General features: G+C 40.0%; 1 protein-coding gene across 1 annotated transcript in view; it reads left to right on the top strand.

The window, feature by feature from the left end:
• The first annotated feature begins 1,502 nt into the window (after positions 1-1,502).
• LOC117465922 (beta,beta-carotene 15,15'-dioxygenase-like) overlaps positions 1,503-15,629 on the top strand; it is a 25,222-nt gene continuing 11,095 nt past the window's right edge. The window contains exons 1-8 of the mRNA XM_034109019.1: positions 1,503-1,566; positions 1,652-1,780; positions 1,866-1,995; positions 2,128-2,375; positions 2,744-3,015; positions 3,424-3,675; positions 3,760-3,865; positions 3,964-4,058. Coding sequence (XP_033964910.1) covers positions 1,503-1,566; positions 1,652-1,780; positions 1,866-1,995; positions 2,128-2,375; positions 2,744-3,015; positions 3,424-3,675; positions 3,760-3,865; positions 3,964-4,058 — 1,296 coding nt within the window. The remainder of the gene's footprint in view (positions 1,567-1,651; positions 1,781-1,865; positions 1,996-2,127; positions 2,376-2,743; positions 3,016-3,423; positions 3,676-3,759; positions 3,866-3,963; positions 4,059-15,629) is intronic.

The raw sequence follows: 15,629 nt of genomic DNA, 5'->3' as shown, positions 1-15,629 counted from the left end.
ACTTTTTTATTATCAGTTAATGTTTTTTTATTTGGTTTTCTCCTAATTTCTGTTACAAATATGTATTTGTTTTTTGGTATTCTTTGAATGATATGATCACACTAAATATGTTAATTCACATACTTTTATTGTATTACTATTATTTATATTATATGTGTATGATCATACCTGTGAAATGAATGCATACACTTTCCCGCCTCTCCGAAAAGAAACTGGACTAGTTATTCCAGGAAAGGTTCACCTGAAGGCTCTCTTATCTACCCGTGAGCAATCTCCTCCGCAAGCCACACACGCACCAAACTTTATTTGAATCAAATTTGAGTAAAGGGCTTTTAGAACCTCGCACTATTGCTTTCTGATGCCACCTTTTTTATTGTTTGTGCCAACAGTGCTATCTTGTGATGATCATCACTGCAGCATAACGTATTTTATACTGATAACTAAGCAAATGCAGTTATGTCATTGAGATTTGGGCTATTTACCCACAGAGCAGAAGAGCATTTGGACTTTAACATCCTGATTTATTACTACTACCTACTTTCCAAGAAGTCCAAGTCATCCACTGTATAGAGCAATTGACTCCATCAGCACTGCAGGGAGTCTGAGTCACCAAACAACCTTCCAAGAAAAAGTAATTCCACAGAACAAAAAACCCAGAAACTGTAAAGGATTTTAACCCCAGTGCAAGATGTATTTTAGTGATTATAATTCATCAAAAAAAGTTAAGTCAGCAAAGCAGTTCAAATATGTTACCTTCTGATATCATACTAAATACAATCTCTAAGTCTCTGTTAGAATCAGAGGTGGGAGAAGTACTTAGATCTTGTACTTAAGTAAAAGTAGAAGTACCAGAGTTTATAAATACTCTGTTACAAGTACAAGTACAATTGAAAGGTTACTCAATTAAAAGTATAAAATGAAATGAAATGAAAAATGGGAGCAAAAACAAAAGTGTTGCATTTATATTTGTGTTCAGTGTTACTTCCCACCTCTGGTTGGAATATGCAACTAACTGTTCAATGGGCTATTAACAAATTCAATCAAAACTTCTATAAGTGAATCACTAGCTAATCCATCAAAGAGTTCCTCTTCCATCCAAATGAACTGAATCAATTCAAACATTTATATTGTGGGGAAACAACAAGTTCATTGCAAAATAAAACATATTCAGACAAGCCAAATGTTCACTAATAACATTTACAATGGCATCATGGGCTGAACCTATTTTCTGCAGTGAAAATGGCTCATATATATATATATATATGTATATATATATATATAAACGTGAAAAGTTCGGAAATAATATGAATAAGAACCGGGCACTGTGTGGTCAGTAGATGGCTCATATAATGATTTGTTGTTGATTAAGTGCACCCGAGTCCAGATAAGTTAACGCCCCCCCCCCCACACTGACACGCTTTATAAGGAGCGGTTTACACTGGGAATGACAGCAGTTCATTATTAGGACATCAGAGAGTTTAGGCACTGCACCTCCAACCAACATGTCTACAGCCTTTTCCAATAACGCAGAGGAGAGCCCGGAGCCCCGCAAGGCAGAAGTTAAAGGTAGTTCAAGTTTTTACTCTGTTGAGGACTAGGACTGACTTTACTAAATGCATTGCTGACTGTTTTTCTGTTTCCTCCCCTGCAGGATGTATTCCCAGCTGGCTGCAGGGCACGCTGCTGCGCAATGGCCCCGGCATCTTCTCTCTGGGGGACACCAGCTACAACCACTGGTTTGATGGGATGGCTATCATGAACAGTTTTGCCATTAAAGATGGTTCGTCTTAAAATTATTTTCGCTTAACAGTAGTTATCTGTTACTCCTTTTAATGCATGCTCAATACCTGAACTCTCTCTTGCAGGTGAAGTGACCCACAGAAGCAGATTCCTGAGAGGGGACACCTACAAAGCTAACATGGATGCCAATAGGATTGTTGTGTCTGAAATGGGAACCATGGTCTATCCAGCCCCGAGCAAGAATTTCATTTTCAAGTGAGCATCCTCTTAAAATTAAATAATCGATTAGTACAATTTTAGTTTTAATCTAGTAGTAATAGGCTATAGGTTAAAATCAACTTTATTGATCCCTTAAACTTCTATTCAGCATTTCTCCTTATTTTCCAGGGTGATTACCTTTCTCAACCACACAGTGCCCGACTTCACTGACAATGGAGCAAGCAATTTCATTAAGTACGGAAATGACTTTTACGCCACCTCTGAAACCAACTACATCCGCAAGATTGACCCTGTAACACTGGAAACTTTGGATAAGGTAACGGCCAACGATCACTATACACGCTGTTCAAAGTCCCTGCTGTTACAGAGAAAGGTATATAAACTTCACGGCCTGCTCTATTTCCCCGGACACCTCAGTGTTTATGAGCCATATCAGCTGCGGGATACTTTGAAACAATTATAGGCCTACAAATGAACGAGGATCAGATTAAGAACAGCCATTGTGAAATGTGTTGGGCTATTGGTTTCTGCATTGAATTGAAATTCTCATTTCACACATGCAAACAAATGTAGGATGGCTTCCGTGTCTGCAGTTCCTCTGCATTTTAATATATTTTTTTGCCACTACAAATGTCATTTTACCTGCTGTTTTATGTTTTCTATTTTTGCATATACACAGTTCTTCTACAAGTACATGCTCATAGTTATTTAATAATAATACTTTTCCCCCCTGTTTATTTCATTTGAATAAACAGAACTCAAAGTGCTACATAATAAAAATCAGGGCAGTCGGGGCAACAAATGACTCTTTTGCCCCTAACTTCAGACAAGAACTCTTCAGAGAAGTGGGCCCCCGCTCTGAAGAGCTCCGAGGTGGTCTGCACGGTCCCCTGCCGCTCCCTGCTCACTCCCAGCTACTACCACAGCTTTGGCATGACGGACAACTACTTCATCTTCATAGAGCAGCCGTTTAAACTGGACATCCTCAAGATGGCCACTGCGTACATGAGGGGGGTCAACTGGGCCAGCTGCCTGAAGTTCTGCCCTGACGAGAGTGTAAGGTGTCCCTGTGATCTGTATAGTTCTTTTTGGTCCTGTGAAACCCAGAAATGTTGAGTATATTTGTACCCGGTTCGTTGATTTTGGGTTGAATTTAAAGCTTTATGGGACTCAAACCTGCCTTTTTTTATACTAAAAATGTCAGAAATGAATTCAGCATCCTCAATATTCCTCCAAAAATCGGCCAAGCAATTTTTTGCAATTGTCTGCATTTGCTAATTAATGCAACTTATGCCAACTGTGCAAATTGTCAAATGTATGCAAGTTAGCATCCGGCGTTTTTTTGTGCTTGGGACCCGTACTATACATTTCTATCATAAAACTGTATGTCCTCAACATTTCCTGGTTCATACTGCTGGCAAGTAGACCTGTGACTGTCTTTCTAAATGTTTCTTTCTTCCACAGACTCTCATCCATCTGATAGACAGAAAGACTTGCAAAGTACTCCAGACAAAGTACTACACCGGAGCGATGGTGGTCTACCATCACGTGAATGCTTTTGAGGACGACGGTCACGTGATTTTCGATGTGATCGCCTACAGTGACACCAGCCTTTACGACATGTTCTACCTGAGCAAGCTGAAGGAAGGGCTCCAAGATGAGAGCTACTCCAAACCAAGCTACAAGCGATTTGTACTTCCCGTCCTCTCAGACAAGGTGCGGAAACAAAGGTATCAAATTGACTGCAGCCTGACATTTTGAGAAGATGTTCTGCAACCCTGGATTATTTTGTGTTTGTAGGATGTGACAGTTGGAGAGGACCTGGTGAAACTCAAGTACACGACTGCCAGTGCTGTGAAGGAGAAGGAAGGCAAACTAATGTGCCAGGCAGAAGTGTTCTGCAAAGGTAAACCACTCAAACAGACCCCTAAATTAAGGCATTATTGCTCATTTGGTCTTTAAAAGAAATGCATTTGCTCATATTAATACAACATTTCTCATCAGGCTTTGAATTGCCAAGAATTAATTATGATTTCAACGGCAAGAAGCACCGGTTTGTCTACGGGAACTGTGTGGAGGAGTCGGCACTGGCTAAAGAGGTTAAACATTTTGTTTTTATTTGTATCCATCTTTGGGATTTCTCACAGTCCCATAATTGTTACGTACCAAGAGAGACTCATAACTTGCAGACTCGCATAGAAACTGAGATTTTAAAGGCTGGGATATTGGGAAACACATTATTTCTGGCAGAATTGTTTTTGCAGCGTTAGGAAGCAAATTGCAGAACTGAGAATTAGCAGTTGGCACATCGGGAGACTTGTGACAAAAACAATGACCCAACTACTTTATGGCTCTGGCTCTAATACCCAAACACATTTTACAATTTGATACTCTTGTACTTCAAGGTACCAGAAACAATGGAACAAACTCAGTGAGGCTTTGAAGTATTGAGTAACAAAGCTTCCCTTGCGTGTCACCGCACGCCTGACTCAAGCGGAAGGAACAAAAAAACATCCTGTGTCTGACAATTAGACATTCTTTGTTCCCACTTGACACATAATACCAACAACATAAGAGAGTTTGGGCTTTTCTTTGAATATAATGACATTTGTAATATGGAATAAAAAGCAGGAAAAACAAAAGCAGTTTTAAATGGTGAGGGAAAGATATAGCACAATAGGGAACCTCTTTTTTGGGGGGGAAATAAGTATGGCTCAAGTAGGGTGATCTTAGTAAAATAACAACATTATATACGCAAACAGGGAGGCAATCATTTCCATTGAGCCTTTATCTATTGAACGACCTTGTCAAATAAAGTTTTATTTATATAGCACATTTATAAACCATTTTTGGTCGAGCCAAAGTGCTGTACATATAATAAAAATAGCCTATACAGTAGAGACACTTTACAGCAAATACAACAGCACAGATTGTTCAGAATATCAGTATGAGAAAAACGACACCCTCTATCCTTAGACCCTCTGTCCTTAGACCCTCACATCGTACAAGGAAACACTTCCAGAGAAAAGCCACAGTTTAAGGAGAAAAAATGGGAGAAACCTCAGGGAGAGCAACAGAGGAGGGATCCCTCTCCCAGGACGCACAGACGTGCAATAGATGCCGTGTGTAAATCGAAGAGATAATACATTTTACAGCATATAGACCGAATGTTAGGAAATGCATGCGTCTGTAATAAGAAGATGAATCCACGAGGATGTCAGCTACAATCCTGTGGAAGCCATCAGGGAAGCAGCATGACGAGACCCAAGGCAGGACCGCAGAGACGGGTTCAGCCACGACCAGAAGTCCACGACTTAATCCAGAACTCAGGATAGAGGATCCAAGACACAGGACTACAGCAAGAGGATCAGCCTCGACTCCGGATCCCGGCGTTAACAGTTTCTGATATCAAACCAGCCTGTCTCTAAGTGTGGAGTAGTCTTAATCATAGTATACGTTTTTTTTCTCCTTGCAAATGCTGCGGTTTCCTCCCACAGTTAGTGTACACAGCAGTAGTGATACAAATGCCACTTCAATCTCATTAGTATGCAGAAAAAGTGACAGGTCGCACCGCCCCTTTTCGACCGGAAGTCCCGCCTTATTTGACCGGAAGTCCCGCCTTTTTATTTTTATTTTGAAACCGGAAGTCCCGCCTCGTTCGACCGGAAGTCCCGCCTCGTTCGACCGGATGTCCCGCCCCCGCTTCCGGCGGATGTCCCGCCCCCGCTTCCGGTTTTCAAAATAAAAATAAATTAAAATTAAAAAAATGAGAAAAATAAAATGCCGTTGTTTTCAATCAATTAATATGCCTAGGATATATGTCCCGCCTCCTTACCACTTCCTGTGTGGTTAATCCTGTATACAGTATCGAATGTAACTTACAAATACTTGCAAATAACATGAAATTAATCAAAAGTAAGGCATCTTAAAAACATATATTTAAACCTCTCTGTTTTTGCAAACAGGACATGACAGGACATGAGGGGAGAGAACATATGGTGGAGGAGGGGGAACACACACACACACACACACACACACACACACACACACACACACTTTCCCCGCCCCTCACCCTCTCCCTCTGTCTAAATAAAAAGCCATCGTCTTTAGTCACTCTTAAATATTTTTCAAGTCGAGAGAAAATGGCCAAGAGACGTCTTGATATGAATTGAATCAGCGAGACACCGGTGACAACTTACAGCCATCCGTTGGGTGCTCCAATCAAGAAACAAATGCAGTTTGTATGCCGGGTTCAGACGCCTACAGCCGAAGAACTTCACGAAGAATGGATTCTAAAAAATGGCGATGTTTGGGGTTATATATTCAACTATATGGCTAATGAACTGCATTTCTACAATCTGAAGAATGGAGAAACGTATGGACCCCGTAGTGTTAAAGCGACACTGACCTCAACAGATTGGGCTGTGTTAACTCTGGTGTCTTCCCGAGATCTACAAGCAACCATTGTATCGGAAGAAGTAGTGCATCAAGAAACCATCGTGGAACCAGAGGTGTACAAGATATTTGCAAAGAAAAACAAAGAAACACAAACAGCATGCGAGATTAAAGAAGAGCCTGCATCCTTACCCCTCAATGTGGAGGAAGAAGAAGGAGATATTCCCACACAACCAGAGGGGAGAAGAGTCCTGACAGGCACCGTCTGGGAAACTAAAAGCGGACCCTCTGGGCGTTGGTATTACCGCTCAAGCCGTTTGGTGACGTTGGGTAAGGACTCCTCTGATGATTTTGTTTTGGAGTATTTTAATTCTACCTGCGGGGTATTTCAAACGTCCTTGAGGGTGCCTCTGACTGCATGGATGGAAATGATTGATGGAAAAGCTACAAAGCTTAAAGAACTTTTTAAACAAAGTCAGACATCGATGGACATTATACTGGTGAAAAATACCCTCACTTTTGCAGAGGACTCCGCCCCCCCCCCCCCCCCCCCCCCAGTCAACATAACAAGTCCCACCCACCTCAGCAGATCATTTAAAAAGTAAGGACCCCGCAAGGACATTTTTAGAGAGCAGCAACCATGGATCTGAGAAAAACCACGATCTGCAGCCTGGATCAAACACCTACAGGACCGCCATCCTCACCAACATTTTGGACACCAGATCTGGACAGCGCTATGGCTGACATTGATATCACGGGGTGGCTGGATATGCCTCAACCTCCATCCAAGTCTCCAGAGGAATCAACAACAACAGTAGGCATTGATTCGCCATGCTTTCCTTATGCTCCCAAGGGTGATGCTACAGAACGTATTAGGACATCGGCATTCCTGAACACGGTAAAAGCGGTTGTAGTTCATCTGTTAGATAGAGTCGTGTACCTTTACAGAAAGGAAACATGTAACGGATGTCAAGTCGATCACCCCAGTCAGAGGCAGCACGAGTGTTTATTCCCTACCGATGAATACTATTTGGATCGACACTATGATGAAGTGGTAAAGAGACTGTGGACCGTTCGTTTCATTCCAGCCATACGGGACGCTCTGCACCAGAACCACCTTCATGTGTCGGAGAGGAGAGTCTTTGGAGCTACCGAGGCGATTCTGCACAACCTCAGAAACACCAGACTCTTTGAGGCTAAAATCGAGAAACTATACGAACAGCTGGTAGAGAACGACGAAACCCAAATGAAGATTACAAGACCAGCTTGGGCCTTCTGGCAGCATTAGGAAGAGTTTTTATTTTATTTTTGATACTTTTTCGTTAAAGTATGTTTTTATTTTTGATCTGTTTTTATATTTTACTTCTTTTGTAACATGTTTTTCTATACATGGGTGTGACATATCAATAAAATGCATTGTAAGAAAAACTGTTGTACTCATTACCTCATCGGGGCTGTAACAGGAAACATGTCTGAGAAACGTGTTATGCATAGGGTGTATTACACTCCATCTAATCCAGGGAGTTTAGGAGGTGTGGATAAACTCCATAGAGCTGTACAGAATGAAATGGGTAAACAAATAAATGTAGAGAAAGTCAGAGAATATTTATCTGAGCAAGACGCATATACTTTTGCACAAGCCTGCTAGGGTGCATTTTGTAAGAAACAGAGTTTTTGTACTCAGACCGCTGCAACTATATGGCTAATGAACTGCATTTCTACAATCTGAAGAATGGAGAAACGTATGGACCAGCTTTCGTAAAAAAGCTGCTGTCAAAATGAACTTTAAGGAGGGGGAGCTTGTAAGGATATCCAAATTGAGAGGAGTATTCGAAAAAAAATATGAGCAGAGTTATACTGACGAACTATTTACGGTGTCTGAAGGCTTACAAGGGGACTTTTTATGAGAAAGAGTTACAAAAAGTGAAGATAGCCAATGACAAGGCTTTTCAAGTCGAGACAATTCTAAAAAGGCGTGTGGTGAGAGGGAAAAAACAAATGTTTGTATCTTGGCATAATTGGCCCGAAAAATTCAACAACTGGGTTGATGCAGACGAAATCAAAGATGTATCAAAGCAAACAGAATCAACGCTCAGTCCTTCATTACAGCCATGGCACAATTATTTCAGGTGACTCTGGCTTTATTAGGAAAACAAACATATAATACAAATGGGTTAGGGGTTACATGTAATCATCGTGGACTTAATAGTCTAACAAAATACTTTTATCTGAATACATTTGTTCTTTTTAAGAACACTTTTTGAAATTATTTATTAATTATTTCAGTGGAACAATCCAGTTTTTGTTAACATTAACGCTTTCTTCTCTTTTTCTTGTGTTACTAAGATACTTTTAGACACACTTTGGTGTATGCAACACTTGTTCAGATAAACAAGGTTTTTTCTTTTCTGATAAACTTACATATTTTAGTTATTTTATGTTACCAAGATACTTTGAGATACACCCTGATGTACACAACACTTAACAAAGGGTATAATATGAAGTACTTGGTAAGGAAGGGGTTTCTCTTTAACGGTGCAAAACTTTAGAACAGGGTAAAATATTCATTAAATTGTATTAAATTGAGTTTTCTTTTTTGATTTTCAACATACTATTTGTACACAATGACTTTTCCATATTACTAAGATACTTTTAGACACACTGGTGTATGCAACACTTGTTCAGATAAACAAGGTTTTTTATTTTCTGATAAACTTACATATTTTAGTTATTTTATGTTACCAAGATACTTTGAGATACACCCTGATGTACGCAACACTTAACAAAGGGTATAATATGAAGTACTTGGTAAGGAAGGGGTTTTTCTTTAACGGTGCAAAACTTTAGAACAGGGTAAAATATTCATTAAATTGTATTGAATTGAGTTTTCTTTTTTGATTTTCAACATACTATTTGTACACAATGACTGTTCCATATTTCTGACATTCTCTATACTTTTCTGACTTTTTTTCTGTAGAATCTTGACAAAACTATTACTTGTTCTTAAATGATGACCTATTGCTGGAGATGAGATGAAAAAGCTACAACGCTTAAAGAACTTTTTTTCTAAAAACTCTCAATTCTATAATTGACTACCACCATTCAACGCAATAAGCCCCACCCTACACTCAGCAAATCATCTAAAACGAAGGACCTCGCTAGACGACCGTTGTAAACGAGCCATGGAGCAGAGACAAGCCAAGACTCCCCCCGCGAGTTGCAGCCAGGAACAGACTACTGGACTACCATCAACACCACCAAGGGGGAAACCCGAATCTTGCAATTCTACTGCTGCTGCTGATTTTGCTCCTTGGGCCAAAACGTCTCTGTTTATGGACACAGTGAAAGCGGTGTTGGTTGATATTGTGGAGAGAGTGATACATCGGTACAGAGAAGAAATATGCAACGGGTGCCGAGTCAGTCACCCCCGGCCAGAGGCAACACGATTTTCTGAATGACATGTCCGATTTTTACTTCAGAAACAATTACAATGCGTTAATGAAAAGACTCTGGCTCACCGACTTCATTACTGAGATCGACCAGACTCTTAATGATAAAGACATTTTCACGGATGATTGGAGGATCCAAGGCGCTTCGGAGGCTTTTCTTCACAATCTCAAAAATTGCAGACGCCTCAAGGAGAGACTTGAAAAGATCCATGCCGAGTTGGATGGAGAAGAAGAAGACTAACAACCAGCAGTTGGATGGAGAAGCCAGGGACTTGTTCGATACATTGACTTTTTTCTTTAAGTAAAATAAAAAATGGGAAACTACTATGCAAAACGCTCTGTATATATTGATCATAATGTAGTCATTACCCGTTTAATAAGTGTGATGATGGGGACGATTGAAAACAGAACAAGTAGTGACCCCTGTGTAAAAAGAATGGCCGAAGTTTGTAAACTGGAAGACATTTTGGATATCGTTCGTTCTGGCAGTACTATTCCGGGTCATTGGGAAACGATTGTAAACGAAACATTTAAAGTGGTCCTGGAATCTTCATTTTCCGAAACATTCTGTAACATTATCTCAGAAATGAAACAAACATCAAAAGTGCATCATGTGCTCTCATTGTATGCTCTGTTTGTAGATGTAATTGCATCTTTGCGTCGAAAACAGCATACACGTGAATATTTTGACTGAAGTGAAAAAACTCCATCACGATATCTCCAGCAATATGGGGAATTCTAAGCTGGAGACTGTCCTGGGGATGCTACAATCAGTATAACTATTGATTTTGTGTGTGAAAAAATAAAAAAAAGTGTTTTTTTTTTACATCTAAAAACTGTTGTCATCATTATAGCAAGGGGGGCGTGTCTGATACATGTGTATTACAGTCCTTCTTGTTGTGTTTTTCAGTGTTTTCTGTGTGTCTGTACACACAAAGCACACTTCATTATCTACTTTTCAGCTTTTTTAAAAAGAAAAGTGTATCTTTCGGTAACTTTCTCAGAGAATTTAAGCATAAATCTGTCAAATGTTCAAAACAGCCTTGTTTCACTTAAATACCCTCAAAATGACAAACTGCCGTTTTAAGAGTCAGATTCTTAACCAAATCTACTGAAACAAAGTCCTTCATTATCTACTTTTTCAGCTTTTAATACAAAAGTGTATCTTTCGGTAACCTTCTTGAGAGAATTAAGCATAAATCTGTCAAAGATTCTTAACGAAATCTACTGACACAAAGTCTACTTCATTATCTACTTTTCAGCTTTTATACACAAAGTGTATCTTTCAGTAACTTTACCAGAGAATTTAAGCATACATCTGTCAAGTGTTCAAAGCAGCCTTGTTTCACTGAAATACCCTCAAAATGACAAACTGCCATTATTACGAAATCTCCTCAAACAGAGTACTTTCTACAGATGAAGCCTTCCCACTCAACGCAATATGTCCCACCCACTCAGCAAATCATATAAAACTAAGGACGACCGTTAAAAAACTAGCCATGGATCTGAGAAAAACCAAGTCTGATGTAGCCTGCCCTTATTATCACCAGGATAATGGATATGGGCTTAATGACTGGATGGTACAAAGTAGGGGAGAGGATGTTCCCGAAGAAGAGCTCTTTTGATGTTTGTTTCATTTCTGAGATAATGTTACAGAATGTTTCGGAAAATGAAGATTCCAGGACCACTTTAAATGTTTCGTTTACAATCGTTTCCCAATGACCCGGAATAGAACGATATCCAAAATGTCTTCCAGTTTACAAACTTCGGCCATTCTTTTTACACAGGGGTCACTACTTGTTCTGTTTTCAATCGTCCCCATCATCACACTTATTAAACGGGTAATGACTACATTATGATCAATATATACAGAGCGTTTTGCATAGTAGTTTCCCATTTTTATTTTACTTAAAGAAAAAAGTCAATGTATCGAACAAGTCCCTGGCTTCTCCATCCAACTGCTGGTTGTTAGTCTTCTTCTCCATCCAACTCGGCATGGATCTTTTCAAGTCTCTCCTTGAGGCGTCTGCAATTTTTGAGATTGTGAAGAAAAGCCTCCGAAGCGCCTTGGATCCTCCAATCATCCGTGAAAATGTCTTTATCATTAAGAGTCTGGTCGATCTCAGTAATGAAGTCGGTGAGCCAGAGTCTTTTCATTAACGCATTGTAATTGTTTCTGAAGTAAAAATCGGACATGTCATTCAGAAAATCGTGTTGCCTCTGGCCGGGGTGACTGACTCGGCACCCGTTGCATATTTCTTCTCTGTACCGATGTATCACCTCTCCACAATATCAACCAACACCGCTTTCACTGTGTCCATAAACAGAGACGTTTTGGCCCAAGGAGCAAAATCAGCAGCAGCAGTAATTGCAAGATTCGGGTTTCCCCCTTGGTGGTGTTGATGGTAGTCCAGTAGTCTGTTCCTGGCTGCAACTCGCGGGGGGAGTCTTGGCTTGTCTCTGCTCCATGGCTCGTTTACAACGGTCGTCTTAGCGAGGTCCTTCGTTTTAGATGATTTGCTGAGTGTAGGGTGGGGCTTATTGCGTTGAATGGTGGTAGTCAATTATAGAATTGAGAGTTTTTAGAAAAAAAGTTCTTTAAGCGTTGTAGCTTTTTCATCTCATCTCCAGCAATAGGTCATCATTTAAGAACAAGTAATAGTTTTGTCAAGATTCTACAAAAAAAGTCAGAAAAGTATAGAATGTCAGAAATATGGAAAGTCATTGTGTACAAATAGTATGTTGAAAATCAAAAAAGAAAACTCAATTCAATACAATTTAATGAATATTTTACCCTGTTCTAAAGTTTTGCACCCTTAAAGAAAAACCCCTTCCTTACCAAGTACTTCATATTATACCCTTTGTTAAGTGTTGCGTACATCAGGGTGTATCTCAAAGTATCTTGGTAACATAAAATAACTAAAATATGTAAGTTTATCAGAAAAAAAAAACCTTGTTTTATCTGAACAAGTGTTGCATACACCAAAGTGTGTCTAAAAGTATCTTAGTAACACAAGAAAAAGAGAAGAAAGCGTTAATGTTAACAAAAACTGGATTGTTCCACTGAAATAATTAATAAATAATTTCAAAAAGTGCTCTTAAAAAGAACAAATGTATTCAGATAAAAGTATTTTGTTAGACTATTAAGTCCACGATGATTACATGTAACCCCTAACCCATTTGTATTATATGTTTGTTTTCCTAATAAAGCCAGAGTCACCTGAAATAATTGTGCCATGGCTGTAATGAAGGACTGAGCGTTGATTCTGTTTGCTTTGATACATCTTTGATTTCGTCTGCATCAACCCAGTTGTTGAATTTTTCGGGCCAATTATGCCAAGATACAAACATTTTTTTTTCCCTCTCACCACACGCCTTTTTAGAATTGTCTCGACTTGAAAAGCCTTGTCATTGGCTATCTTCACTTTTTGTAACTCTTTCTCATAAAAAGTCCCCTTGTAAGCCTTCAGACACCGTAAATAGTTCGTCAGTATAACTCTGCTCATATTTTTTTTCGAATACTCCTCTCAATTTGGATATCCTTACAAGCTCCCCCTCCTTAAAGTTCATTTTGACAGCAGCTTTTTTACGAAGGCTGGTCCATACGTTTCTCCATTCTTCAGATTGTAGAAATGCAGTTCATTAGCCATATAGTTGCAGCGGTCTGAGTACAAAAACTCTGTTTCTTACAAAATGCACCCTAGCAGGCTTGTGCAAAGTATATGCGTCTTGCTCAGATAAATATTCTCTGACTTTCTCTACATTTATTTGTTTACCCATTTCATTCTGTACAGCTCTATGGAGTTTATCCACACCTCCTAAACTCCCTGGATTAGATGGAGTGTAATACACCCTATGCATAACACGTTTCTCAGATGTTTCCTGTTACAGCCCCGATGAGGTAATGAGTACAACAGTTTTTCTTACAATGCATTTTATTGATATGTCACACCCATGTATAGAAAAACATGTTACAAAAGAAGTAAAATATAAAAACAGATCAAAAATAAAAACATACTTTAACGAAAAAGTATCAAAAATAAAATAAAAACTCTTCCTAATGCTGCCAGAAGGCCCAAGCTGCTCTTGTAATCTTCATTTGGGTTTCGTCGTTCTCTACCAGCTGTTCGTATAGTTTCTCGATTTTAGCCTCAAAGAGTCTGGTGTTTCTGAGGTTGTGCAGAATCGCCTCGGTAGCTCCAAAGACTCTCCTCTCCGACACATGAAGGTGGTTCTGGTGCAGAGCGTCCCGAATGGCTGGAATGAAACGAACGGTCCACAGTCTCTTTACCACTTCATCATAGTGTCGATCCAAATAGTATTCATCGGTAGGGAATAAACACTCGTGCTGCCTCTGACTGGGGTGATCGACTTGACATCCGTTACATGTTTCCTTTCTGTAAAGGTACACGACTCTATCCAACAGATGAACTACAACCGCTTTTACCGTGTTCAGGAATGCCGATGTCCTAATACGTTCTGTAGCATCACCCTTGGGAGCATAAGGAAAGCATGGCGAATCAATGCCTACTGTTGTTGTTGATTCCTCTGGAGACTTGGATGGAGGTTGAGGCATATCCAGCCACCCCGTGATATCAATGTCAGCCATAGCGCTGTCCAGATCTGGTGTCCAAAATGTTGGTGAGGATGGCGGTCCTGTAGGTGTTTGATCCAGGCTGCAGATCGTGGTTTTTCTCAGATCCATGGTTGCTGCTCTCTAAAAATGTCCTTGCGGGGTCCTTACTTTTTAAATGATCTGCTGAGGTGGGTGGGACTTGTTATGTTGACTGGGGGGGGGGGGGGCGGAGTCCTCTGCAAAAGTGAGGGTCTTTTTCACCAGTATAATGTCCATCGATGTCTGACTTTGACCGCTTTTAGTTTCCCAGACGGTGCCTGTCAGGACTCTTCTCCCCTCTGGTTGTGTGGGAATATCTCCTTCTTCTTCCTCCACATTGAGGGGTAAGGATGCAGGCTCTTCTTTAATCTTGCATGCTGTTTGTGTTTCTTTGTTTTTCTTTGCAAATATCTTGTACACCTCTGGTTCCACGATGGTTTCTTGATGCACTACTTCTTCCGATACAATGGTTGCTTGTAGATCTCGGGAAGACACCAGAGTTAACACAGCCCAATCTGTTGAGGTCAGTGTCCCTTTAACACTACGGGGTCCATACGTTTCTCCATTCTTCAGATTGTAGAAATGCAGTTCATTAGCCATATAGTTGAATATATAACCCCAAACATCGCCATTTTTTAGAATCCATTCTTCGTGAAGTTCTTCGGCTGTAGGCGTCTGAACCCGGCATACAAACTGCATTCGTTTCTTGATTGGAGCACCCAACGGATGGCTGTAAGTTGTTACCGGTGTCTCGCTGATTAAATTCATATCAAGACGTCTCTTGGCCATTTTCTCTCGACTTGAAAAATATTTAAGAGTGACTAAAGACGATGGCTTTTTATTTAGACAGAGGGAGAGGGTGAGGGGCGGGGAAAGTGTGTGTGTGTGTGTTCCCCCCCCCCACCCTCTCCCTCATGTCCTGTCATGTCCTGTTTGCAAAAACAGAGAGGTTTAAATATATGTTTTAAAGATGCCTTACTTTTGGGATTAATTTCATGTTATTTGCAAGTATTTGTAAGTTACATTCGATACTGTATACAGGATTAACCACACAGGAAGTGGTAAGGAGGCGGGACATATATCCTAGACATATTAATTGATTGAAAACAACGGCATTTTATTTTTCTCATTTTTTAATTTTAATTTATTTTTATTTTATTTTGAAAAACGGAAGCGGGGGCGGGACATCCGCCGGAAGCGGGGGCGGGGAC

The sequence above is a fragment of the Pseudochaenichthys georgianus genome, chromosome 20 (genome assembly GCF_902827115.2).
Source record: "Pseudochaenichthys georgianus chromosome 20, fPseGeo1.2, whole genome shotgun sequence".
NCBI classification, from domain to species: Eukaryota; Metazoa; Chordata; class Actinopteri; order Perciformes; family Channichthyidae; genus Pseudochaenichthys; species Pseudochaenichthys georgianus.
The sequence above is the reverse complement of the archived record's forward strand: the minus strand, read 5'-3'. Positions and strand labels throughout refer to the sequence as shown.